Genomic DNA, 25,682 nt, shown 5'->3' with positions numbered 1-25,682 from the left:
GTCCTTGAAGTGACGCACGCAGCCTCCGCCTTATCTCTCTGCGAGATCTATGTATTATTTCTTATAATATCATGTCGATAGTTCAATAAACATCACGGAACCGTGTCTTACACATCTACTGAAATATACTTTATGAATTTGACGTACTAACAATAGTATTGTCACGTGCGAGTCTTGGACTAAATGTCCATCGACAACCCAACGATACCAAGACGTACCTATACATGCAACAAGTTGTAATAATACAATGTAATATCGTCACTGTATACCTACGTAATACTTATCTCACATTTGTTCTGTTTGTAAAAAGCATAACCGAAGATGAAGAAAATGAATTAGGCAAGACATAACGACGCGCAAGATATAGCTCGAACAGTAGTGAAAGTAAGAATCGACCTGTCACTTCGTTACTGTCGGCCCATTGTTCTCCATACCAACGTCTGACGTGGTACGGCCGTTGAACCTTGGGGAGACTTGTGATGGAATCTTAAAATATAAGCCAAGAACTTACACTTACTAACACTAGCCCGGAATCGCGACCCACTGAGAGGATCCGCCCAGAAACTCAGTGGGCTGTGTCTATGGGCTAGGTTGCATGTCCAAGTCTTCGTCGTATTCGACGCGAACGGTGACCATGTGGTTCGACAACGAGAGCTCTCGCCGGATCTTCTCAGCGGGTCGCGATTCCGATTCGGTAGTAGATTCATTCGCGAAGCAGCTGCTTTTGAGTTGTTAGGTCTTCTTCGGAGGCGCTCGAGTAGCTGTTAGCAAATCCCACCCCTCCTGGCTGAGCCTTTGCTCGCCCACCTGTCCTGGTGAAACTGGAAACGCCTCCGGGCCACCAGTAACACTTCAATAATAAAAAAAATGCTACGAGAGGGGTTCCGGGGGATTCAATAGGACATGCTCAGGATGAGAGCGGCTTTGCGTTGCCCGGTCGTCAGGGTTGCGCCGCTTTTTCGAAGAGGCGTTCTAACCTTGTTTTTAGAGACTTATGTATCGATTCCAATTGGAGGTTCTCGTGATGATCGACAGTCCTCACATACCACGGTACTCCGACATCTATCCTGCAGAAACGGGATCAAATGACCCGGAAAGAACTGATGTGGATGCGGGCCGCGTGAGCGAACACTACACTTGCATAGGTCATGACGGAACGTATGCAAGTTTGGTAAAGTGTCACCTGGTTAGGAAGGAATGTGCCACAAATAATAATGAAAACAGATAAATTGAATGTACTTCTTTAGGAACAATATACCATAGTTTTCGAATATACAAAGATGCTATGTACAGGAATTTGAATGCTATTTCAACTTCCCATACGAGGAGTGCTCATGGTATATTTTTCATATTTTATCATAAAAATGCGTGGGATGGTAGATATCAATAATAATAATAAGTATTTTATAGAAAGATAATGAATTGTAAAAGTACAGTTATTATACCTAAAGCTTTCGAGGGACTCGGTGGTGCAGTAGTTAACGGGCCTGCCTGTAGTGCCGAGAGGCGTGGGTTCGGTTCCCGCGTCTGGTAAATATTCGTATGATTCTATATATGTATGTATATTATATTTAATCACTCGTATATGTACATATGTCAGTCTCTGGTACCCATAGCACAGGGAATCCTAAATTGAGGCCGGATGACGGCGCGTGATTTATTCCCAGTGATTTGTTGTTATTATTATTTAAAAGTCGCCGCGTACTTATTTACCATAAAATGATTTTTTCTTATTTACTCTATTATAATTTTATAAACTTATTGAAGTATTACGGTAGGCAGCGGCTTTGGCTCTGCCCCCGACATTGCAGACGTCCATGAGCGACGGTAACCGCTTACCATCAAGTGGGCCATATGCACGACTGCCTGCAAAGGCGGTAAAAATAATTATATATTTATTATCTACTCTTTAATTCAGCTACATAAGCGTGTTTTTTTTGTTTTTTAGTCTGTTATCTATTTTTGCTTTTTTAATCATAAACGAATGCCTACAAAGAATATTGCGGTATTTTGGTCATGTTGCACGCAGGGACACCAGCAATTTGGAACGCCTTGTGGTGACCGGTAAAATAGAGGGAAAAAGGCCTAGGGGTAGAGGTCCCAAACGATGGTCGGACCAAATAGTGGAGGAACTGGGGATACCTGTCAGCGACGCACTCCACCGGGCTGCAGGGCGGGATCGATGGAGACAGTTGGTTGACGGAATCGAACGGAGTCACGATCCTCAGCAGTGAGGGACCGACCGAAGAGAGAGAGAGAGAATCATAAACGATGATAGTTTCATAGTGAGGAAGAGTCGGCTCTGTAATGTCTCACGTGTTCACTCATGTTCGTTCTGTGAGTAATTACGTACTCAAACCATTTCATCCAACACAACGCTGTTACACGGGCTCTCCCTGTCAACTTTGAGCAACCAAGCTATTCCATCCGATGCTAGGTTCCGGAGAAGGAACCTGAGAAACAATTTGGCATCGGGTTTGTGTACGTTTTAACTCTCACAATCACAACCGGCGCTTACAACCACATATGAAATACTGCATGAGTTAACGTTCATTAACTTATCATTTAGCTACGTTTATAGTGATGATCAGCGTCACGTGACATGTCTATTAATCTATACTAATATTATAAAGCTGAAGAGTTTGTTTGTTTGTTTGTTTGTTTGTTTGAACGCGCTAACCTCAGGAACTATTAGTCCGATATGAAAATTCTTTCAGTGTTAGATAGCTTATTTATTGAGGAAGGCTATAAGCTATATAACATCACGGTAAGACCAATAAAAGTGGGGCACCAACAAAGAATGTTTCAAAATATTTTCTCTTTCTACGTGAATGAAGTGGGGGGTAAAATTTAACGTTATGCCAAAGTAACTATTCCACGCGGACGGAGTTGTAGTATTATAATATTTCAATAGAATAAAACTTGTGTTAAAACAAATAATGCTTGTGTTCACAGCTCGAGGTGTACATACATACATTATCATGTTGTACTTTTTACTTTTCAGGCTACGAGGAGTCGTACACAGTATCACAGCTGTCACCAAAGTCAGAAGCCGCGGAGAAGGTCCCGCGGGGCGCGCTGCTGCAGACCAGTCAACTCGAGCGCGTGCCCTTCACGATAGAACCCAGCCGGTATGAAGAGTATGATGCCGCGTCTGATCCACACGCCGTCGACGGTGAACGAGATGACCACATTATCGTGGCCCGCTCCGCCGACCCCGTCGGCAGGGAATCGAGGTCTATCAATGTAGATAGCATTCCCTCCTCCAACAATGAAATAGACAACGAATTAGAAATACACAACAAAAGAAAATATTATGACATACATCCGACCAAGACTGTAGATTATTACTACAGCGATGATGACGTAATCTTGTCTTCCGAGGGCTTCGGGGACAGACTTGAGTTCAAGTTTCCGGGGGAAGGGCAGCGGGTCCCCAAGGCGCGTGCACTGGCGCCCTCGGGACCCAGGATCCGGCCCACTGCAGTGCAACCGATCCTCGCGACCATCAGCCCTAAGGACGAGGCGAGGCAGAATACGGAGATCCAGAACATCATTACCGGTATAGTCAAACTCCTGAACGGGAACGTGAACGTCCAGGCCAATTCTCAACTTCTGAACGGGCGTCCCGGTAGACCTATGGCGTCGAGGATTAACAACCGTGGCCCGCCGCGCATCTCGGACCTGCCCCCGGACTTTGACAAATTGATGATCACGCCTCCCCCGCATCCGTTTGCACCCACTAAGATTCCGCCTCCATACCCTTTCGACCGGCCTCACCATGGGGTCAATTTACCCGATCAAATTGTGCCTCCAATGAATCGTCCCGGGATCCGCCGCCCCATGCCGCCGTGGCAGAGACCGCGTCCTCGTCCGCCCAATAGGAAACCAAACCCGAACCTCCCGGCTTACAAACCAGTGCAAATACCACAGGACCTCATCGGTGAACTGTCTCAAGAAGATCTCACTACACCAGATAACGATACGACACTACAGAACAATATCAGCCAAGATGAGATCACGTTCACTCTTCCTGATCTTAATACAACCGAGAGCTATAAAGAGGAGACGAAACCAGATGCTCCCGAAACTACTAGCAGCACGAGCACCACGACCACTTCGACAACGACAACGACAGAAGCTTCCACGACGACTAGTACGACAACGACCACAGAGAAGCCGACCACTACAGAGCAGATCACCACCACAGAACAACCTACCACCACCACGGAGAAAGCAACTACAGAGAGAACGACAACAACTGAAAAAGCTACCACGACTTCGGAGGTGCCTAAAACAGAGAAACCGATAAAACAAGAGAAAGATAAAAAAAAGGAAATTACTGTGATCGAGAAAGATAAAAAACACAAAATCGATGAGAAGATAGGAAACAAAACGAGTAAGAACGAGACGGCATTCGATCAAATAATACAGTCTTCGGTGCCCTTTGTGACTAGTTCCTCGGTGATAGCTCCGACGCCCACCGAGGGCCTGCCGTCGCACGCGCCCGCCGTGCCGCTCTCCAGTGCCAGTATAGAGAGCTCATCCATCAATTCTCAGCCGATACCTCGTAAGTGGAAATATTAATACTTCCTCTACTTCTGTTCCGAGTGTTCCACTAGCTTCTCTAATAGGTACGCGCAGCAATGTGGCGGGGACTAGTTAGTGGAGAGTTTTACCTAATGTGTTTTGTGTTTAATATTCAGCTTCCCGAGATATACATTACCACCCGTACCGTCCTCGGCCGGGCATAGTCCTGGACGACCCGGAGTTCAAGCCGCACGGGCGACCTCACCGCCAGGACGCGCCCGTGGTCACGGCGCACGACACTCGCCTGCCCGGCTACGGGGAGATCTTCGACGTGACCGTCTCTGCAGTACAGGGACCGGGGGAGAAGGGAGGCTCCGGTCAGTAACTGTATTTAATTATAATTTGCTCGCATTGTTTTAATAATGGTTCTGTCATATAAGATACATAAGAAAAGTTCTAAAACATGGTATTTTATGGATGGGGTTGGAGCTGATAGCTCTTGACTGAATTACGACAGATAGCTTTACCACCGCTTATATACATTACTAAAAGCAAGGCCGCAGCTGAATGCACTGAATGCATCATTTCACTTATTGTGTTCTGAGCTCATGAAATGTTAACAGTCCACATAGAGACGGTAAACCTGTCACCGCACGGCGAACAAGACATCATAGTGTCGGCTTCCGGGTCGCAAGGGTTCGTGTCCATCGACGGGAAGAGGACCTACCTTAACCTCTTCGACAGCTCTACCCCGGACGCGCACCTGGCGCCCACCAGGGTACACACGCTGCCGATGTCTGGTAAGTTCGCTAAGTCAAACTTTACTCTTCCTCTACAAGTTGGTGTGACATAATATGCCGTAGTTGGGTAATACTTGATAGCCGATCCGCCAGTGGCTGACCTTACCTTCCTAGGGGTGGGGGTTGGTCAGACGAGGAGGTAAGGATTCCACTAGTGCGGGAGACATGCAATCCTGTTCTTAGGTGACGCGTTATTGTCGTTGCTTCGCTGCGCTGTCGCCGAAGGCGGAGGGTGGGTCTGGAGGGTTTGTTTGAAGGCGTCGCATCGGACCTTCAGCTGGTATGTGTGCGAGTGGGCGAGTACGCGGATTTGATCACGCAGATCGTGTTTTGTTTCATAGTATATTCATTCTGTTCGTTTAGAAATACCATCCATGTGACCAGAATATCCTCCGGTGAGATCACGTCGCTTTAACCGCCTTTGGTAATTGTTTCAGATATATTATAGCTATTGAGCGTATGTTTCTAATTGAGAGTGTTTTTGTTGTTGAATATAGTGCTATCAATACAGCACAATGCACATGTTTGCTTCCAGCCCCGCCGCACGCGCCGCACCAGCCGCCGCCCGGACCTGACACACCAAAGGTAGAACATGCTCAACACGACCAACACTCTCCAACACTGGGCACGGGAGTGGCCATACCCACAGATGACGTACCACCTCCTGTGAGAAGACCGGTGATGCATCGACCTCAAGGATATAGGAGACCACAGCCCACTGTCAGGTCGGTTATCACATTATTTATCGGGGTGAAAACATATCCACGTGTCAAAATTCTTTGCTCATAAATAATATGCACATGCATGGATGGCTTCCAGGATCGACACGTGCATTGTGGGCGACGACTCGACCTGCGACCTCGCCCAGAACGAACGCTGCAGGACCGAGGCAGGTACGTCCTCTGTAACGTGGAGCCTCCCTGTGTGGGGGGGTCAAGTTGCAGAACAACATCGTCCGTCTCGCTCCCTCATAGTTGTGTTACCTGTGAACTGTGACGGGCTGGTACACTGAACAAGGCAATAGCTCCAGTGTACGATCCGGTGTATAGATCGCAATACTGAAGCTAAATTTTTAGACAAAACATCAAATTGAACGACTCGCAACAAGCTGTGCAGCGACAGAAGGCGCCCAGCTCGGCGCTGAAGGAATGTGGCGAGTCCACGCGTTATACCACATCCCCATCCCCAGTCCTCATGTAGTTCATTCAATTACTACCTGTTCATAGATTTAAGAAAACTGTCAAGGAACGTTTGTGCAACAAGGCATATTATAAAGTTAAGGATTATTTACTAGATGGCACTACGTGGGAATGAGGCGTTCGCTCCTGGCCTTTTCATTTTTCGTTATTATTATTATTATATTTTTTAATTGTATTTTTTGACTTGTTTTTTCCTTTACTGTGAACATTTTTATTTATTTAAAAAAAAAAGAAAATATTTGAGAAAAAACCAAAAAAAAAGCCCGCTGAGTTTGTTTCGCCGGTTCTTCTCAGGACTGTGGCTTTTTTGAACCGGTGGTAGAGTTAACATTGTTATTTATATTTTGACATTCAACAAGTGTATCATACTGACATCTTAAGTTGAAATAAATGAATTTGAATTTGTATTCTTATCTAGTTACTGCCATGACCCTTGTCCTCGGAGCAATGTTCACCTTGTAGCAAAGTTTAAGTTCAAATTTTCAAAGGTTCAAAGGAACGAACTCTTCATCCAGTATTTCCTCCCCGAGTGCTGTCATATGTCTTGCTTCATGCTGGATGGTAACGGGTCCGGTGTGCGCAGGTATCTCTAGCTGCGGGTGCCGCGCCGGCTACGGGAGGCGCGTGCACCGCGACCCCTGCCGGAGGGTCACGGCCCTGCTGCTCGCCGTCAGGATCGACAGGATGTACGACACCAAGGTGCGCACCGCGGGCGGGAAGGGCGATGAGAAAGTGTAAAGCTGCGCAATACATAGCTTAGGTACAAAGACGCCCGTAATGATAGAAGACATTGTTGTGTTCCAGATAACGTGGGACCCGAAGCTGGCCGACAAGGACTCGGAGCTCTACCAGCAGCTCAGCTACGAGGCGCTCAGAGCCGTTAGTACTGTTTTGTTTGTGTTGGCTGGGTTTGTATGGTTGTGTTGAAGACAGTTGAATGTCCCAACGCAAAAGACTAAGGGCGTCCGTGACCGAAGTGTGATGTCCACTCCTGTTGCCAGATCGACTCCGCCTTCTCGATGACTCCGTTCTCCGATGAGTTCGTGAGCGGCTCCGTGAACTCGCTGCACACCGACGACGAGCGCGCGGTGTTCGTCAACTACACCATCCTGGTGAGTCCAAGCGCGCGCCGCCGCCGCCCGCTCGGCGCGGACCGGTCGTGATCTCTCCTGTCCCCCGCAGATGCAAGAGAGCCCGGAGTCGGTCCGTCCGGCGGTGGGGTCAGAGATACAGAAGCAGCTGGTGGGCGTGCTGCGGAGACGGAACAACAACCTTGGAGCCTCCGCCCTCCACGTGCGCTCTCTCGCGGGCAGCGTGCCGCCCCTGCACGGTGAGTACCCCACACCCTCATAACGCGCCAGTCGCGTACTGCGGGTACTCGATATTCTGTTCTTCAGTTTTTCACTTTCTATTATTATTGTGAATGCTTGTATGAGTGAGCGTGCTCCTGACCGAGCTGGTGCACAGTGACCATCGGAGCGCCACGCTCTATGGGACTTGCGATTTAAGTGTCAGTCGTGTTGTAGAACGGCTGCCCCATCATTAAACCGGAACGCATTACTGCATCGCGGTGGAAATGTTGCGGAAAGGTTGCAGTACAGGTGGTGGTGGTACGTCCACTCCATGAGCATGGTGGTACTCAGAAGAAAACCAATCAGTAGTAAACGTACCGCCCCAGAATCTTTGTATAAGAATGATTACGTTTCACTTCCTCCACGATCAGTATCCTTCCCTCCTACACAATTATCTCAATAACGCCATCCCATTACAGATGTGGACGAGTGCTCGTCTCCGGAGTTGAACGACTGCCACCAGCTCGCCACCTGCACCAACACCTGGGGAGGATTCAAGTGAGTCTTTCTTGTATTACATTTATATCAGGTAGATAAAGACATCTTATAGAGTTCGTGGAACATCGCAGAACCGCAGAGGAGAGTTGGGTCTTGATACGCATGTGATGCATCAATTTGTTGCAGATGTGCGTGCCCGGAGACGACCCTGGACCCTGCAGGGGAGGGGCGCGAGTGCCGGCAGTGCGGCGCCTCGCTGTGCTCCGACCGCGGGGAGTGCGCCTACCGACAAGGGCAGCCGACCTGCAGGTATCACCGTTTTTAGGTTTTATTTTTTGTAACAATTTATATTGTGAGGTTTACAATTACAAGTTTAAATATAAATGTACTGATTCGTGTCGTTGTCGAGCAACGCGGACACGTGCGCACTGCATTCTGCACGTGCGACTTCTGCACTCTCCTACGTTGTCCGATAACTCCTTGGGTAGGTAATTAAAGACACATCGCAGTGTGCGGGTCGGGGCACCAGAGCACCGTTGTCAGTTCTCACTGTGGCAACTCTCAGTGTGCGTAGAGTTCCCACCGCACAGTTACGAGGCGGTCCCGAACTCGGCGACAGACTGGCCCGCCCCGCTGTAAGCGCGCCGCTATGTGCAGTTGCCGGTCGGGGTACTACGGGTCGCGCTGCGAGGTGGACGGCGGCGTGGTGGGGGCGGCGCTGGGGGCCTCGCTCGCCGCCGCGCTCGTCATCGCGCTCACACTCGCCGCGCTGCTCGCCTGGAGGTGCGTACACACACGGGGGCACGAGACAAGCGCACGTCTGGGGACGGCCGACAAGTGACAAGAACGTGGGGGAAAATATAATTATCAGTCACACAGGGATCATACACTTGGGTACTCACACGGGATCATGGGGGGGACAAGGGACAATCACACACGCGGGTGTCCGTTATCATACATTATTTATCATACATTATGTAATAGTTAGCAATGGACATACACATTCAATCCTGATCGCATTAATAAAAGCCTTGGTCCATATCCAGGCGCTTATTGCACGAGGGTAACCAGCTGGTACACGTAGACACTATCTAAAGGGAAAGTTTTTACGTTTGACTGTTTGTTACACGGTTTTATAAAAGTAACTGACGGATATTGTGTGAAATTTCAGACAAACATAGTTTGGCGGTATAAGTTCTACGACAAAGGGAAGATCTTCCACCGCGCGGGTGATATTGCTCGGTGGACCGACGGGCTACTTGTATATCGTTATTGTTCGGAATGCAATTGTTTCAAATTTTTTGTGTTCTATGATGTACCGCCAGTATAGTGTGCAGCATGGATTGACATAGAGAAGTGTTTATTATATTACATGATATGGTCCGGGCAACGCCGGGTGTATCTGCTGCAACAGAGACGACACTGTATTCCCTGGTCGGTGCTTATGTACTCTACAGCTGCCGGTAGTTTGTCGCCTCGTGAGCGACCACTCTTTGTCCAGAAAAAGCGCAACATGTTGAATTGTTTCTTAATAAAAAATCGTGAGAAGCGGCGCGGGGCGCGTCCGGTCCTCACTCATGTGCTTGCTCCACAGCCGCAAGTGGTCCCGCGAGCAGAAGGCGGTGGGTTCCCCGGTGTTCAACTACATGACCGCTAACACCGTGAAGACGCCACCGGTGGGACAGCCGCCGTACCAGGTACTCCGCCCCACCACTTCTCACCTCCTAACTAACTTTGCCTTCCGACAGTAGAGACTCATTGATTATCTGGCCGAAATAATGTCCATAGCTAACTTCCGTAACAAGAATACCTGTAGACATATTTATTCAATTGCTTATATTGGTGATCGAGCCTAAGTGGTCACCGGAGTCCATAGACATCAGCAATGTAAATGCCGCCACCCATCTTGCGACATGAGGTTTAAGTCTCAGTTTAACAGTGCAAGGGCTGCAAGGGTCCTTAAAATCGAAACGCATTACTGCTTCACGGCAGAAATAGGCAGGGTGCTGGCATCTGCGGACTTACAAGATGTCCCACCACCAGTGAGATCGCAGTATTTAGTAGCTCGCGTTACGGTTGCGTCAGTAGTCGCGTCAGTGGTCGCGTCAGTGGTCGCGTCAGTTGTCGCGTTCGAGTTCCCTGGTGTACACGGCCGCGTGTGAGGGAGGCAGCTACAGGTTGGTTGGTCCGCAGGTGACGCTGGAGGAGCGGCTGCGGTGGGCGCAGATCGCGGAGGCCATGGCTGCGCACTACGCCGTGAGTACCAGCCCTCGGATCATTTTGTGGGAGTCGAGTCGGGAAGTTTTAATGCATCCACCATATGTGTAGCTCTGACGTAATCTCTACACCCCCCGGACTTTACCAGTGCCGATCTCTCCAGAACTCCACGTTAGGCTAGCATGAGGAGAGGCCGGTCAAAACTACTTGTCATAGTGTTTCTATTGGAGGTCCCAAACGCCCAGCGCCGCCGACGACACGGCTACAGGTTGCGAACCAGCTGGTACATTTATAAGTAATAATAATAATAATAATAATATAGCCTTTTATTCAGATCTCTTAGTACAATGAATTTTTAAACTTATGTAAAATCTAGCATTAAAAACTAAAACTTAATAGATATGAATAAATTTAAACTAATATTTGTTGTTTGGTTATCTTTCCTAGATCTGTTTGCCAGTCGGCAAAGGCCTCCTCCAACCTTTTCCATTCCTTTCTTTCTTGAGCCACTCTGTTCCATGTGACTCCTGCCACTTGTCTAACGTCATCGTCCCACCTTTTCTGTGGTCGGCCTCTTTTTCTTTTGCCTTCCCTTGGGTACCACCATGTCACCCTTTTGCTCCATTTGTCGTGTCCTCTTACCAGGTGACCAGCCCATCGCCATTTGAGTCTTTTGATTTTGCTTATTATATCGGTAGTTTTTGTTTTGATTCTAATGACGGTTTTTTTTACTCTGTCGGACTTTTTAATGTTTAGCATACTCCTTTCCATTGCATACTGGCAAGTTGCTAGTTTGTTTGAGGTGACCTGATTTAAGGACCATGACTGACACCCGTATGTAAGGACAGGTAGTACGCAGGTGTTAAAAAGTTTGCTTTTTAGGTTTATATGGAGCTTTTTATCTTTCATAGCCTCTCTTAGACTCCAGTATGTCTTCCAGCCATTTGTAATTCTTCTGTCCACTTCCTTCTGCATAGGATCTTTTTGAGTTATGAGCTGCCCTAGATATACGTACTCGTCTGTATAGTTGATTTCGGTGTTTCCTAGATCTATAGTATGTTTGTACCCGTTTGTCATCACCCTAGTTTTTTCCGGATTCATTGCCAGCCCTACTCTCTCACTTTCTTTCGCAAGTTCTTTTATCATTCTGGTTAACTCTTCTGCTGTTTTGGCCATTAACACTATGTCATCAGCAAATCTTAAGTGTGATAACAGTTGGCCGTCTATATTAATTCCAAGATGTTCCCAATTGAGTCTTCGGAAGATTGATTCTAATACTGCGGAGAATAATTTCGGAGATAGAGGGTCTCCCTGCCTTACGCCTTTTTCTACTCTGAAAGGAGTACTTTTCTTTTCTAGTTGGAGTCTTGCTCTGCTGCAGCTATATATATTTCTTATCAATCGAATGTACTTGTGCTCAATTCCTTGTTCTAATAACGCCTCCCATATTTTGTCATGATGTAGAGAATCGAATGCTTTACTATAATCGATGAATGCGATGTAGTATGTGAGTTGGTACTCGTTGTATTTCTCCAAAATTTGACGCACTACGTGAATGTGGTCAATCACTGAGTAATCTTTGCGGAATCCTGCTTGCTCTATAGGTTGGTTTTCGTCTAGGGTTCTTTCGATCCGTTTTAAGATGATCTTAGCAAAAATCTTATATACATTGGACATAAGACTTATAGGGCGATAATTTCCTATGTCATATTTATCACCTTTCTTATACAGTAGGATGATGAGAGACTCGGTCCATTGCTGGGGGATGGTTTCAGTATTCATTATATCATTGAATATATCTGTGAGGACAGGTAGCAGTATCTCTTTGCTATTTCTTAAGATTTCATTGCTTATGCCGTCAGGCCCGGGTGCTTTCTCACTCTTTTGGGTATCGATAGCCTTACTGACTTCAGCTTGGAGAATACTGGGGGTGTTCGAGGTTTCCACTAGACTGATTTCAGCTTGCGTAGTGTTGTTTCGGTAAAGATTTTTGTAATATGACGTAGCTGTTTTTAATATGTCAATTCTGTGATAATCGAATTTTCCTCGGTTATCTTTCATTTTTACGATCCAGTTCTTCGTGCCGGTCAATTCTTTGAGTGCTTTCTTAGTTCCACCGGTTTTTCGTATGTAATTTTCGATTGTTCGCAACCTTCGTTGTTTTTTATCCTTTCTGATACTTTCATTGATATCTTTGCTGATTTTGGCTAATTTCTGTCTTCTGTTTTGGGTACTTCTTTCATTAGTAAGGTGATTTCTTTCTTCTAGGAGTTTTATAGTGGCTGTTGATAGTTTTTCTTTTGCATCAATTTTCCTATCTGTTATAAGTTTAGTTTGGGTTTTAATAATATTCTCTATATAATTGTATTTATCTTTGGTGTCTAGTTCCTTAGTGTTCTCTTTGAAGTCTCTAAGTTCAGCTCTTAGAGCTGTTGTTATTTGCTCTAAGTGTTGTTCTTCGAGTTTTATGTTTCCTGAGTCTTGTCTTGGTCTAGTCTTCTTTGGTTGTTTTATTTTGAGCTCAGTTCTAAGTAGCCTATGGTTGGTGTTGAAGTTAAATCTTTTAATGACGGTAAAGTTTGTGAAGTAGCTGTTTCTGTTGGTCATAATAAAATCAATTTCATTTTTTGTTTTACCATCCGGCGAGATCCAGGTCCACATGCTCTTTCGGTTCTTCTTGAACATAGTATTTAAGATTGTTAATTTGTTTTCTAGCGCGAAGTTTGTAATTTTTTCCCCATTTCTGCTTCTGGTCTTGTTACTATATGAAAATTGTCCTAGTATTGCGTTTTCTCCTAGGCGTCTTGCTCCAATTTGGCCATTGAAGTCGCCCATGACTATAAGGTTTTTGTGCGTATGCTCTTGAATGGCTTCGTTTAAAATATGGTAGAAGTTATTTATCGTTTCCAAATTTGATTGCTCTGTAGGTGAATATATTTGTACAATGGACCACGCTTTTTTATATCCTGGTAGTTTCAAATTCATAATCGCTATGCGTTCTGAGATTCCTATGAATTCTTCCACATATTGTTTTAAATGTTGTTTAATAATAAATCCTACCCCATATTGGCCTTGCGTCTCCCCTATTTGGTATAGTAAATAGTCTGGATGACAAGTAATACTTTCGCCCATTCTTCTCACTTCGCTCAAACCAATTATGTCCCATTTGATAGATTTTAGCGCATATATCAGTTCCGTAAGATTTTCTTCTTTTCCCAAGGTGAGTACATTGAGGGATGCTATGTAAACTACTGGTTTTCGGTGATTGTTGTCTTTAGATGTTGGAGGGTTGTGGTCGCTTTCCCCCTCGAGGACCAGTCGGCTTGGGGGACATTTATAAGTACTGTGGTATATATTACATACTTATTTAGTAAAAGTGGTTATTTTATTATTACAAACAGACACCAATTTTATTTATTTGTATAGATAAAATTAAACTGGGACGAACTGCAACGAAAAAAGGAGAAAAAACAAAAATTTAATACGAAAAATTAGTTCTTTTTTTATTGCTTAGATGGGTGGACGAGCTCTCAGCCCACCTGGTGTTAAGTGGTTACTGGAGCCCATAGACATCTACAACGTAAATGCGCCACCCACCTCGAGATATAAGTTCTAAGGTTTCAGTATAGTTACAACGGCTGCCCCACCCTTCAAACCGAAACGCATTACTGCTTCACGGCAGAAGTAGACAGGGTGCTGGTACCTACCCGCGCGGACTCACAAGAGGTCCTACCACCAGTAATCCAGTTCTCCGACTTGTTATTATTTTGTGAGCGGCTCGTTCCCGACCCGGTCCGGTCCGGTGTCGTGGTGCTGACCGCGCACCGCTCCTGTGTTGCAGCCGGAGCCGCAGAGCATGACGACGCGCCCCTCCTCCGCCATGTTCGGCGCCTACCCCACGCTGCCCCCCGCGCTGCCCCCAGTGCCGCTGCCCAGGTACCACTTCGTTACTTTTTTTTTCCTTCCTAAGCTGAGAGCCTTGAGAGGCTATTTCAGCGTAACCTTAACTAGTAGGTGAGCTCACGGGGCTCAAGCCTGACGACGTTGCTAACACGAACCCTAGCAGAATATACCAGAGGATCGGAAACGCGACCCACTGAGAAGATCCGGCGAGAAACTCAGTGAGCTGTGTTTAATTTACTCGTCGAGCCCTTCGTCGCCAGCGACGGTTTCGATGACAACGGTGCCGGTGCTTGAGGTACCTAAAAGCACCGTTAGTGGATCGGGAGGATCCGAAATGACGTGTTTGGGGCGACGTCGACTGCTTTCCATTCTGTCCGCAGGATCGGGAATGACTCCGTTACGTGTGACGTAGTGACGTGTTGTCCATGCACTTGAATTTGCTGAAATTGAATATTACATTTTAGTGACAATAAGTTTACAGTTTTAGTTAGAGAAACAAACCCCACCTCACGTCTCCAAGTAGATGGTGACATCTACATGGTTGTGTCCGTGGGCGCTCGGAACACGAGCTTCACTTGCAACTAAGTACAGTGTATGTGTTTTAAGATTTCGATATCCCTCAGACCGAGGGAAGGTCGGACGTGCCGTAAGAACATTGGGTACGGACTCATCTCACGCTGGCATGTGTGGGTGGTCGTCCAGTGAGCACGTGCTCAGCTGTGTGTGTGTTTGTGCAGGATGGGAGTCCACGGCGTGAACACGGTGACGTCACGGGCCAACACAGCCGCCTCGCACCACAACCTCTACGGTCAGTATTCGAGTCGCCGACTCACAACATGTCCCTGCGCGATCTTTAGACGATCGATTTGTAATTGTGAATAATTTATAATTCGGTCAGGTTACGGCGGGCCGCTGACGGTGGACTCGTCCGGCTCGGAGTCATCCGGGCCGCTGCCGGACCGGACCGACCTGCTGATGCCGCGCCCCAAGTCCCGCGCCAGGACACTCCAAGTACGTATTGCATCCTCCGCGCGGCGCTCCCCTCCGCCGGCCGCGAGGGCGCGCCCTGATAGCACTGGTACGTTCCAGAGCCAGAACAACATCTACTACGACGTGGACTACGAGAACGCTCCGGAGCCGCTGTACGGCACCAAGGGCATCCCGCTCTCCACCTACAGCGTCAGCAGGGGACCGCCCTTCTACAGGCCCTGACCAGGAGCACGCTTACATTCAGGCGAACAATACGCTTGTTGACACAACACTATTTATTGTAAATTCATGATGATGAATATGGTGCTCGTTGAAAATATTGAAATATGAATTTGTTATAAAATAATTAGCTTACACGTTGCATGCTGGAGCCCCAGCTTACTCCATTGAGGTCTCTGAGGCCACCTTTGTGTGTCCTCGCTCCGGCGCTGTACTGTCTGTGTCTGGAGACGACGCCCGGATCGAGTTCCACCTCGTTATAATATTAACCTAACCACATCTACATGTATATACTCTTTCTGCGGGAAAGGGATAGAATATCCCCCCTCATTTTCAACCAAAAAAAAACCCTAGTCTAATCTGCACAAGCACCTGAATAACTCCTTCAATGTGACCCCCGCCCCCCGCCCCCCGCCCCTGCGAGCGCGGGGCCGCATCGCCCGGGGGGCCGCGTTATACTGGGACAACATCCGACCTTATGGATGTGTCCCTCGACTATTCATCCTGAGGACGGATACTGCACTGCCCCTGGGGATGCGCGTCTGCCCCCCGGGCTGGTGGCTGGGCCGACCCCGTGGCGATGTTAAGTGTATATATAATGATTAGAATTAAATAGTAGCACGGCGTTAGCGCTGAGGACGTTAGCTACTCAGTCCCGAGGGGGCGGAGAGCTCCCGCCCCCTCGGGGACTATGTACCACAATGTAGTTTGTGCTGTGTCCTGTGTGACGCGCGGGACGGTCACATGTGCTCATGAGCTCATGACCCGTCGATGGTTCATCGAGATCATCGTCTGCTCACGAATAATAATTAAATTATATAATTAAGAAGGTATACGTACGCACGGCAGCTTTACACGAGACCATGTTCAGCGACACTCCATGATATTGATTTACTGTGTGTATATTTTTGTTACTGATATATCAATGATTTTTGTAACTAATTTTTAACTATTTTCAAATGTTGTTTATGGACAAAACTAAAGTTAATAAAATAATGTCGGTTGACGAACAGACGAGCCAACGCTACGTGGTCGTTGTGTGTCTGCCCGCGCCACACCGGCATGTGCATTTAGTAGTGCATAGTGCGCACGTGCACACGAACACACGAGCACATGTGCACTTGTGTAATTACCTCAGGTCGGCGCATCGCGCGTTGCATTTTGTACTGTGTTTATATTGTTATATATATATATATAGATAGTTATGTTTGTGGAATATACGAATACAACGAACTACTATCTTTTATTTTATGCCTATCCTTAGAACTAGACCGAGATAGAGGGAGACACGGAGGCCACGGGCGCTCACAGATTAACCTACATACAGTACCTGTCTGTACACTGTACCAGTGGTCCACGAGGGTCCTGACCAACTCTTGGGCAGGGTCGATTTCTGAGGAGTAACTTTTTTTTTATTGCCCTTGTAGGCAGACGAGCATACGGCCCACCTGATGGTGAGTGGTTACCGTCGCCCATGGACTTCAGCAATGCCAGGGGCAGAGCCAAGTCACTGTCTACCGCTTAATACTCTCCACAAGCCTCGTTTGAAGAAGGACATGTCATAGCGCTCGGGAAACACCGTGGAGGGGAGCTCATTCCATAGCCGGATGGTACGTGGCAAAAAAGACCTCTGGAAACACACTGTGGATAACGGCAGTGGCTCCAGGTAGTATGGATGAACTCTACTCCGGTGGCGGGCGCTGCGATGGTAAAAACGAGATGCCGGTATCATCTCGAACAATTCCTCAGAGAAAACTGTTAGTGGTCCTAGCGAGGACCACGTGCTGAGTGTGGGAGCCAGGCAGCGCTCACCTCGCTGCCACCCTCCGGTGCAATTGTCATCATACTTATGTAGTCGCTACACATAATATGTGTACAGCACACGAGGCAACGACAGGATCGCTCGCGCTGCGCCTCGGGATCTACTTTAAATAAAAATACAAAATGTGTGCAATTCAGACGTGGTAGAAGTGAAACCTTCCAAAATTAAAATGCAATTATCCTAAACGTCTTCATTAGTAAATAATTGTAAGGTAGCGCCCTCTGTGAATTGATATTTTAATTTCACGTATAATCCTAAATTAAAATTCACTACAAGAGCTTTCATACACACGTTAGTATTAAAAAATCTCACAGATGGCGCTGTATTAAATAGTATGTATATTTCTGTCTCATTCTTTGCTGGCTTCATCCTACACATTTTTGTATTTGTGTCTCTTACCTGTCGTTTTTTCCGTTGCATCCGGTTTGAAATCACAACGATTCTAAAGAAGTTTTCACTTCAAAAACTTTCACCGAAGTACGAATTAAAACTGTAACACTCACAACTCGCTTCGAGTAAAACTGATGACGGCCTGTTTGTATATCTGCAACGCCTGTATAGTCGACGCGGCATATCTAGGTATAGTTGTCTAGCACGATCCCATAGTACCTACTAATCGTTTCGACATACCGTTGTCTAATGAATGCACTACCTAACAGTAGGAAAGGACGGAACTTTAATTGTAAAAAATAATAAAACAACTCATTTCTTTTACTTATATTAATGTATAATAATCTTCAGAATATTGAAATCGTTATAATTAAACTATAAACTAATAAATGCAAATATCTGAGTACTCAAAGCGATTCAGCTCTGTATTCATATAACTTTCTTGAAATTCTATATTTTGCCTTGAGTCTGTTTCACAAGTGCTAACGAATAATTACTAAGTACTTCTATCTGCTAAATTGTTATTAAAAAATAAATTATTACAGCGAACCTTCATAATTGACTCTGACATCTAGAATTATGAGCCTGATCAACCAATAATATTAACGAATAGTTTTAAAAAGCATAATACAATGAAACTTGTAATTGCGACGGAAACAACTGAATACTGGTCAATGTTCGCTCCGCGGCCGCGACGGCGCCGGGTCTCGAGTCTACTTGAGGTAGCAGTTGTTGAGCACGTTGTAGTTGAACCTGTACCCTGACTCCGGGACGCCGTCCGTCACCAGGTTGTCGCTGTGGAAGTGCACGTACAGGGGGCCCGGCGGGATCGCTAAAAATCGGGAAAATTATGTATAAAGGTACTGCTTATTAAGCGTATTATATAAGCGGTAGGCAGCGGCTTGGCTCTGCCCCTGGCGTTGCTGAAGTCCATGGGCGACGGTGACCACTCACCATCAGGTGGGCCGTATGTTCGTCTGCCTACAAGGGCAATAAAAAAAAACAATTATTTAAGAAATCTCTTCCAGCAGACCTGCGAGAGGATTATGAGAATAACAATTAAAAGTGATGAGTGTGTGTAGAACAGCTAAAATGACAAATACAACATGAGAATTATAGTAATGCACATACACATAGCAAATATTGTTAAACTTGAACACAAAATATTGTAAGTAACACTACTGTGTTATATATACGAAGAATATAGAACAATGATCATTCGGTTGATGAGAGATAGAACTGTTTGACCTTGTATTTAAAAACAGAAACAGACTTGCAAGCTCGGATGTCAGCCGGCAACGAGTTCCACAGTCTGACCGCGTGCACAGTGAAGGAGTGAGAATAGAAATTGGTTTTGTGGGAAGGGAATAACAAAACAGAACGTTGGTTATGATAGTTAGTGTAGGTATGCGCTGCTGAATGTGGCGCACACCACTTGAGATTTAGATACGAAGAAATCACTGATAGTCAAAGAATATCCGTACTTGGCTAACCAGTAACTAATTCTATGTATGTATGTTGGTGTGGTGAGTACCGCTGTATATGAGAGCTGGACGTGTACTGGCGCTTTATACTACGGTGTGAGTAAAACGATCTACAAGTGCTGATGTGAATGCGCGCGTGCCCTGTGCGGGTACAGTTAGGAAGGCACTCAAATCGGAGTAGAGGGACCTGTTCTGCAGCGTGAAGAAGCTCCAAGAATCAGAACTACTCTGTGCCTTCTGTAGGCTCGGACTGACAGTGTACTGTTCGTGAGAACGAACCAAATATCCAGTGGACTTTGTACTGATGCTCGTTCCATTAGCTGGCAGGACCCGGAGTCGCGTCTTGTTATCTTGACGCTCATACGATACGCTCTGAAGCGTGAGGCGACCCTCGTATCACTAGCACACTAACTTAATCTTAATCGTGTGCGAAGTCTGAATGAGCCCACCGAATTTGGCAGCTCGTGTCCCTTACGGCGACGTAGCTATGACTATAATGAATTCAACACAATAATTAACTCACAAGCTACGATCTGGTCGGCTGCGCTGCTGCCACAGAACTTAGTGCCGCGGAGCCCGTCAGCGGTCTCGGCCTCCGGGATGAACAGGTAGTCCTCGGACTGCGCCACGCCCTGGGTGACCGGGTTGATCTGGCAGTCCGTGTCCAGGTACAGGTTCTCGGAGTCCCGGTACGCCAGCTCGAAGCTCGCCGACGTTATCCTGGGAACGCATTGTGTGCGTTTAATACACGAACATCTCCGTGGCGGTTTTTTTTTGTGCCCTACCTAAGCTGAGAGCCTTGAGAGGCTATATCAGCGTAGCCTTAACTAGTAGGTGAGCTCACGGGGCTCAAACCTGACGACGTTGCTAACGCTAGCCCCAGCAAGAGCAGTGCTACGCAGAATCTACCACCGGATCGGAAACGCGACCCACTGAGAAGATCCGCCGAGAAATTCGGTGGGCTGTGTCTGAGGGTTAATTTACTCGTCGAGCCCTTCGTCGCAAGCGACGGGTTCGACGAGAACGATGACCAGTGCTTGAGGTACCTAAAAGCACCGTTAATGGATCGGGAGGATCCGAAATGACGTGTTTGGGGCGACGTTGACTGCTTTCCATTCTGTCCGCAGGATCGGGAATGAAATCCTTGACGAAGCTAGCAGATAGTCTACAGAGTACAAAGTCGTTGTATCGGATGCGGGGTTGCGGGTGGACCTTCGAGTGTAAATAGAATGTTAGGTAGGTACTGACTTGACGCCACAAACGTCGGAGGGTCGCTTGAAGCAGGTCGCGTAGGCCAGGTTCGCGATGTAGGGCCCCGCGCCGCGGTTGTAGTTGAACGACTCGAACGAGCCCGACCGGTCCGGGAAGTACTGCAGGCAGCCGGGGGGAGCTGCGGGACACGCGACCAAGTGTACCAGGCCGCATGGTGTGCTTCCGCAGAACGCACACAGACAGCCATACTCGTTTTGGTAGTGTATATTTTAGACGATCAAAGTATGTACGTTTGAATACCTAGTTGTCATCTCTTGAATACGCATCGTACTTCGAGTAGAGATAGTACTTTTGACAGTAGACAGTTAATGAAATAAGTAGGTGAATGTACTAACCGATGAGATACTCGTCCCGGTCGGCGGAGGACGTGAACGGGGTGGAGGGCAGCGACGACGTGATGGCCTCCAGGATGCCGTCGCGGTACTTGCTGTGGAGCGCGCCAATTATACCATTAGGATCAATACTACACGCTATCTATGTGCTATTGAGAGACATTTTCCCGAAGCTAGCTTTTGAGTGACGGCAAATAGCTGTGTCTAGCGAATTATATTTGTATCTTCTTAGCTTCAATGTCACAGGCCCAGAGGCTACATAGAAAATAAAGGGTTATAGATTCCCCTCACCATCGCACGTTGTTATTTATTTGTAGCAAAGTGTTAATAAACATTTTTCGCTAAATGTTGCAAGTTATTTGTAAAGAAGACGGCGTTGAGTTAGCACACAGACGGCCCGGCGGGACCACGGGACCAGCCCGGCCCGGCTGCGTTAAGTAGGCTTACCCGAGAGTGTTGAAGCACTCGAGCTGCGTGACCTTGATCTTCCAGGTGGCCTGCGGGAGGTTCGGCTGCGTGTTGCGGTCCGCTATCTTGAAGTTGATGCGGATCGATCGGCTGTTCGTGGACGCGTTCACTCGGATGTACACTGCGCATTACAACAATATTATACAAGTACCAGACACTACTCAAGCAGTACAACACTAGTTCTAGTTGTCAGACGTGCGGGGAGCCCGTGCTGCCACTGCCTGGGTCTTGAGTTGTGTCTGTGGACGCGGGCTCCAACTGTGGTGTCAGTACGTCACGCTGGTAGTGACGATAGAGAGAGAGAGAGAAACATATAGTGCTCACTGTGCTGCCCGTTGTTGTCGCCGCAGAGTGCCGGCAACAGATCGGAGTTAGCCTGCAGGTTTGTCACTTGGAAGATGTCGTTCCTGCAGGTGTACCCTGGGCGCTGGGTGACGTTCTCCACTGACTCTACCTGAGAACCGCAAGTCAAATGAAGCCATTGTGTGTAAGTAATCTGTGAGTATTGCATATTGATCTAACGCAGAGGTTCCCCAACTTATTTTGTCTACTGCCCACTTTAAGAATAAATTATTTGTTAGCGCCCCTATATTTTCACCTACTTTAAAACTACTATAGCGAAAGATCAGTCGATGTCTAAGAGTCCCCCTAGATGAAATTACAAATCCTAAACCAAACCAGGTCTCCCAAACCTCTACACAACGCCCCCTTTTTTGCTATGTCTCTTACCGCCCCCCTTTAGGCCTGCAGCGCCCACAAGGGGGCGCTATCTCCAGCTTTGGAAAAGGCTGATCTAATGTAATAACGACAAGACAATGCAGCAAAGGTACGTCGAGTGGGATGGATGGTAAGTACCGTCGTCGGCGGCGCGAGGTTGAAGGTCTCGAAGTCTATCCGCATCTGGCACACGTTGTTGTTGTTTATTTCCACGTTGTAAGAGCACTCCAGACCTGAAGACTCTCTGTTCAGCGGAGGGTTGATGAACACTGCCACCTTAGTATTGGTCCGCACGTCGCACGCGTTCACTGAAACGATGTTACGGCTTATAGCTTCTCTGTTGGCTGGGTCGTTGTACGAGACGAGCAGGTTGTACACTCACGCGCGCAGCAAGTGGCGAACACTCCGCAGAACCCGATGGCCTTCCCTCCCTGCGTGTTGCACTGGTTGCGCGAGAGGCACACGCCCCCGGTGGATCTGTCGGAGCCCAGGCACTGCTCCCCGTTGCCCACAGTGAATATACTCCCCGGAGACTGCCGCGGAGCTGAGACGATACAAACACTCTGTTGCAATGGAAAGACTCATCGAATACATTATGAAATAGCGCCGTGTGTTGGCTAGCTGCCTCACTCACATCGGAGGATGTTGTCGGCGGCGCAGTGCGCTGTGGCGAATAACAAGAAGAGCCTGCTCAGGAATTTAACAGCCATGTTGATAGCTTCTGCAACAAAAACAAAAATGTATTACGGATTTAGCAGAGTTTGAGTTGAAGGAACTTGATCACAGCTGCACTTTCCCAATGTTGTTCAATGTGCAGGATTTGTTTATCGTCCCAGGGGAAATGGTTTTGTTGTCTTCTATGTGAAATATGCCCACAACCAGAAGAGAGTTCGTCCACCGCCCTGCGTAATGTTCTGATAGCGCGCTCCGCACTCAACTAAGGCTTCACCACCCCCGGGTGCGCCCAGCAGATCGCCTACAACGACCCTTACAAAAAAGATTGACATAACGTCAGTGGCCCCGCGGCACAGTGACGCAAGCTCGCCAGACAACACCAAGCATCACGGAGTTCCCGGTTTAGTCTCTGCGAGTCTCGTTAGTGGGTCGGTGACCGAAACTGACTATTCTGGTAACTGTTTTATTGAATCTATACCTCGGCTAGACCCCGCATCACCGATCGTAAATCATAAGTTTACCGTGAGTACAGTTAACAGTTAGCGTGTAGTGAGTGGGCGCGTCTGCCGGGGCCGGTTCCGCCGTGACCCCGGCTACCTCTTAATGTTACGTACACAACATGAAATACGCGACGCCACTTGGTATCGAGTGATTTCTGAAGTTTCATCGCCTACCTTGAGGCGTGAGTCCGGCACTCAAGTTTAAATTGCATTCAGTTGTCCAAGACATGTATACCTGAATGAAGTTACTATTAATTGATTCATAAAAATAATAACCGGTTCTGAGTCTTAACGTCCGGAAGTAAGGAAGAGAAGCGGGCCGGAGGTGAACGCTCGCGGCGTTGCGACACACGCGGCCCGCCCGGCCCGGCACCGGCCGCCGGTCCGCACTCACTGCACCGACCGGTACTACTCTATCAAGTAACGGCGCTTTATCGCTGTGTAACGACACTGACCGGCGCGCGGCCCTTGTCGTGGGAAGTTACGGGGCTCGCCCACATACGACCAGATACTACATACCAGACCCGGCCACACCTGCCCGACCTTCGGCTTAGCCCGTTAGCACCTCACACAGAGTCCCTGGGGCGCCCGGGGCCCGGTGCTGCGGCGCGTGTCTCGTGCCAGAGGTTGCGAGCTCTACTTTGAGTGGTTGCTGGTGATTTATTTATTTTGGTAGCGACAGCATGTCCACGACGTACTCATGCTCGCGGTTGACAAATCAAAACAACAAATCTCAGCTACAATTGAGTTGAATTGATTAATTCTTGGAACCTGAACGCTTAGTCCAGCGTCGCGGTAGAACGCGGCATGCTGGATGGCAGCTGCCGGCACCACCTACCTACCGCCTGCAATGTCTCACACATCGAACGCGGAGCTTACACACTTCACAGCTTTCTTCTTAACCGTTATTATGACACTCTGTACTGCTGTTTATTTTTCTAATTTAAAGATTTTACCGAACAATTCGGGAAATATTAAAATAGTATCGCGTTCAGTAAATTATGTATTATTAATGTGACAAATATACCTAATTATTTGATGTTGGCAAATCAATCTCAGTCACAAAACACATCTGTGCGAAGAGAACGAAAGCACCGCGGGGTCACCAGACCTGGCAGTCTCAGGAAACACACGAGCGACTCGGTTTTGTTACTGATTTAACACGTGTATTATGAAGTAGTGATATTTTATAGAACTTTACTATTAATAATATTTAGATATAGAGCTGTGTGTACGTACGTGCGTGTGTGTCGGCGCGCAGAGTCGGCGGGAGCCGGCCACTGTGCGGCGCGCCCTTATATACCGGACACGCTCGGGGAGCTAGGCTCGGCCGCCGGCACGTCACTAGCGGGAACTACATACTTAATAAGTCGATTTCAGTATTCTAAATAATACACTTACACGTTGTAACGCCATCAGTTCTTTTTATTTTTCATTTCTGGAATATGCGGTCTACATACCGCTCAGTACTCTCCGCAAGCCTCGTTTGAAGAAAGGAAGAATATAGTACTCGGGAAACCGTGCAGGGGAAGCTCATTCCAGAGGCGAACAGTGCGTAGGAAAAAGATCTCTGGAAACTCACTGTCCAACTGAACGCAGCCGTTTTAGGTAGTTTGGATGAACTCTGCTCCGGTGGGGAGGAGCGACGATAAAACCCAGAAAGAGGGATGCTCTCGAACAATTCCTCTGAGCACTCCCCGTGGAACATTCAGTACAAAGCAAATACATGTTTTCTGCAGTTTATCTAAATTGTAACTGCAGTTACACTAAAACTGGATTCCTCTTAAAACTTTACAGGTGTGTTTCTTTTCTTTTTTTGGTTTTTATGTTTTTGTTTTTTTTTTGACGGACCCCGTGGCGTCCTACAAAAAATTACCTGACCAGGAGTCCTGACCGACCGACTCTGCACACCAGCTGTTAGCTAGTAACCTACGTAGTAACGATGTGTGATGACGTGTGATGTTAGTCCATGTACATACATATGCGAGTATGTGAATGAGACGGTGTGCTGTTTGTGGTGAGACAGCAAACGATGTTCGTAGCCCCCGGGTGCCTGCCTCCCGGTCTACACGTCTTAGAACTCTCGTCTCATTAAACATAAGCTCATTAAGCTATTAAACAAATTTGATATTGGTCTGCTCGGGTCGGCGGAGTAACGGGACAGTCGCCGCCCCGCCCCGCCCCGCCCCGCGCTGCTCGCCACGTATTAACCGGACGTCCCGTCACAAGGGAGTCTTGGTTCAACGTTATGTGTTTTGTATCTGCACTACTACTACTACTACCACTACAAGGGAAGCCCGAGGCGTCCTCGCTGCCCGGTAATGTTGACGAGCGGCGCTCACTGCGCGGTGCGGCCTGTGTCAAGCCTTCGACT

At 47.5% G+C, this 25,682-nt stretch overlaps 2 protein-coding genes across 2 annotated transcripts in view; one reads left to right on the top strand and one right to left on the bottom strand.

The window, feature by feature from the left end:
• Nucleotides 1-16,881, top strand: part of pwn (calcium-binding EGF-like domain-containing protein pawn) — a 33,391-nt gene extending 16,510 nt beyond the window's left edge. The window contains exons 3-20 of the mRNA XM_028184061.2: nucleotides 3,005-4,570; nucleotides 4,707-4,907; nucleotides 5,154-5,330; nucleotides 5,866-6,055; nucleotides 6,150-6,223; nucleotides 7,113-7,228; nucleotides 7,334-7,408; nucleotides 7,531-7,641; nucleotides 7,712-7,859; nucleotides 8,301-8,379; nucleotides 8,506-8,628; nucleotides 8,977-9,102; nucleotides 9,914-10,016; nucleotides 10,513-10,575; nucleotides 14,378-14,472; nucleotides 15,177-15,247; nucleotides 15,338-15,450; nucleotides 15,529-16,881. Of these exons, the coding sequence (XP_028039862.2) occupies nucleotides 3,005-4,570; nucleotides 4,707-4,907; nucleotides 5,154-5,330; nucleotides 5,866-6,055; nucleotides 6,150-6,223; nucleotides 7,113-7,228; nucleotides 7,334-7,408; nucleotides 7,531-7,641; nucleotides 7,712-7,859; nucleotides 8,301-8,379; nucleotides 8,506-8,628; nucleotides 8,977-9,102; nucleotides 9,914-10,016; nucleotides 10,513-10,575; nucleotides 14,378-14,472; nucleotides 15,177-15,247; nucleotides 15,338-15,450; nucleotides 15,529-15,651 (3,554 nt within the window). The 3' untranslated portion in view covers nucleotides 15,652-16,881. The remainder of the gene's footprint in view (nucleotides 1-3,004; nucleotides 4,571-4,706; nucleotides 4,908-5,153; nucleotides 5,331-5,865; nucleotides 6,056-6,149; nucleotides 6,224-7,112; nucleotides 7,229-7,333; nucleotides 7,409-7,530; nucleotides 7,642-7,711; nucleotides 7,860-8,300; nucleotides 8,380-8,505; nucleotides 8,629-8,976; nucleotides 9,103-9,913; nucleotides 10,017-10,512; nucleotides 10,576-14,377; nucleotides 14,473-15,176; nucleotides 15,248-15,337; nucleotides 15,451-15,528) is intronic.
• A 1,294-nt stretch (nucleotides 16,882-18,175) lies between these two features.
• Nucleotides 18,176-24,737, bottom strand: LOC114250230 (uncharacterized). The gene is made up of 10 exons (XM_089735621.1): nucleotides 24,548-24,737; nucleotides 22,768-22,854; nucleotides 22,516-22,677; nucleotides 22,272-22,441; nucleotides 21,741-21,870; nucleotides 21,396-21,537; nucleotides 20,952-21,043; nucleotides 20,593-20,734; nucleotides 19,868-20,064; nucleotides 18,176-18,692 (listed from the first exon to the last, which is right to left on the bottom strand). The coding sequence occupies exons 2-10, from the start codon at nucleotides 22,841-22,843 to the stop codon at nucleotides 18,574-18,576; spliced, it is 1,230 nt and encodes a 409-aa protein (XP_089591747.1). The 5' UTR covers nucleotides 22,844-22,854; nucleotides 24,548-24,737; the 3' UTR covers nucleotides 18,176-18,573.
• Nucleotides 24,738-25,682: the final 945 nt, after the last annotated feature.

This window comes from Bombyx mandarina, chromosome 02, assembly GCF_030267445.1.
Source record: "Bombyx mandarina strain Sakado chromosome 02, ASM3026744v2".
NCBI lineage: Eukaryota > Metazoa > Arthropoda > Insecta > Lepidoptera > Bombycidae > Bombyx > Bombyx mandarina.
Note: the sequence above shows the minus strand (reverse complement) of the source record. Positions and strands in the feature narration are given on the sequence as shown.

Coding starts and splice junctions, on each gene's coding strand:
- LOC114250230 (XM_089735621.1), bottom strand. CDS start 22,843: ATGGCTGTTAAATTCCTGAGCAGGCTCTTCTTGTTATTCGCCACAGCG. Junction 21,871..22,271: donor ACCTCGCGCCGCCGACGACG/GTACTTACCATC, acceptor TGCGGTTCTCAG/GTAGAGTCAGTGGAGAACGT. Junction 21,538..21,740: donor CGACAACAACGGGCAGCACA/GTGAGCACTATA, acceptor TGTAATGCGCAG/TGTACATCCGAGTGAACGCG.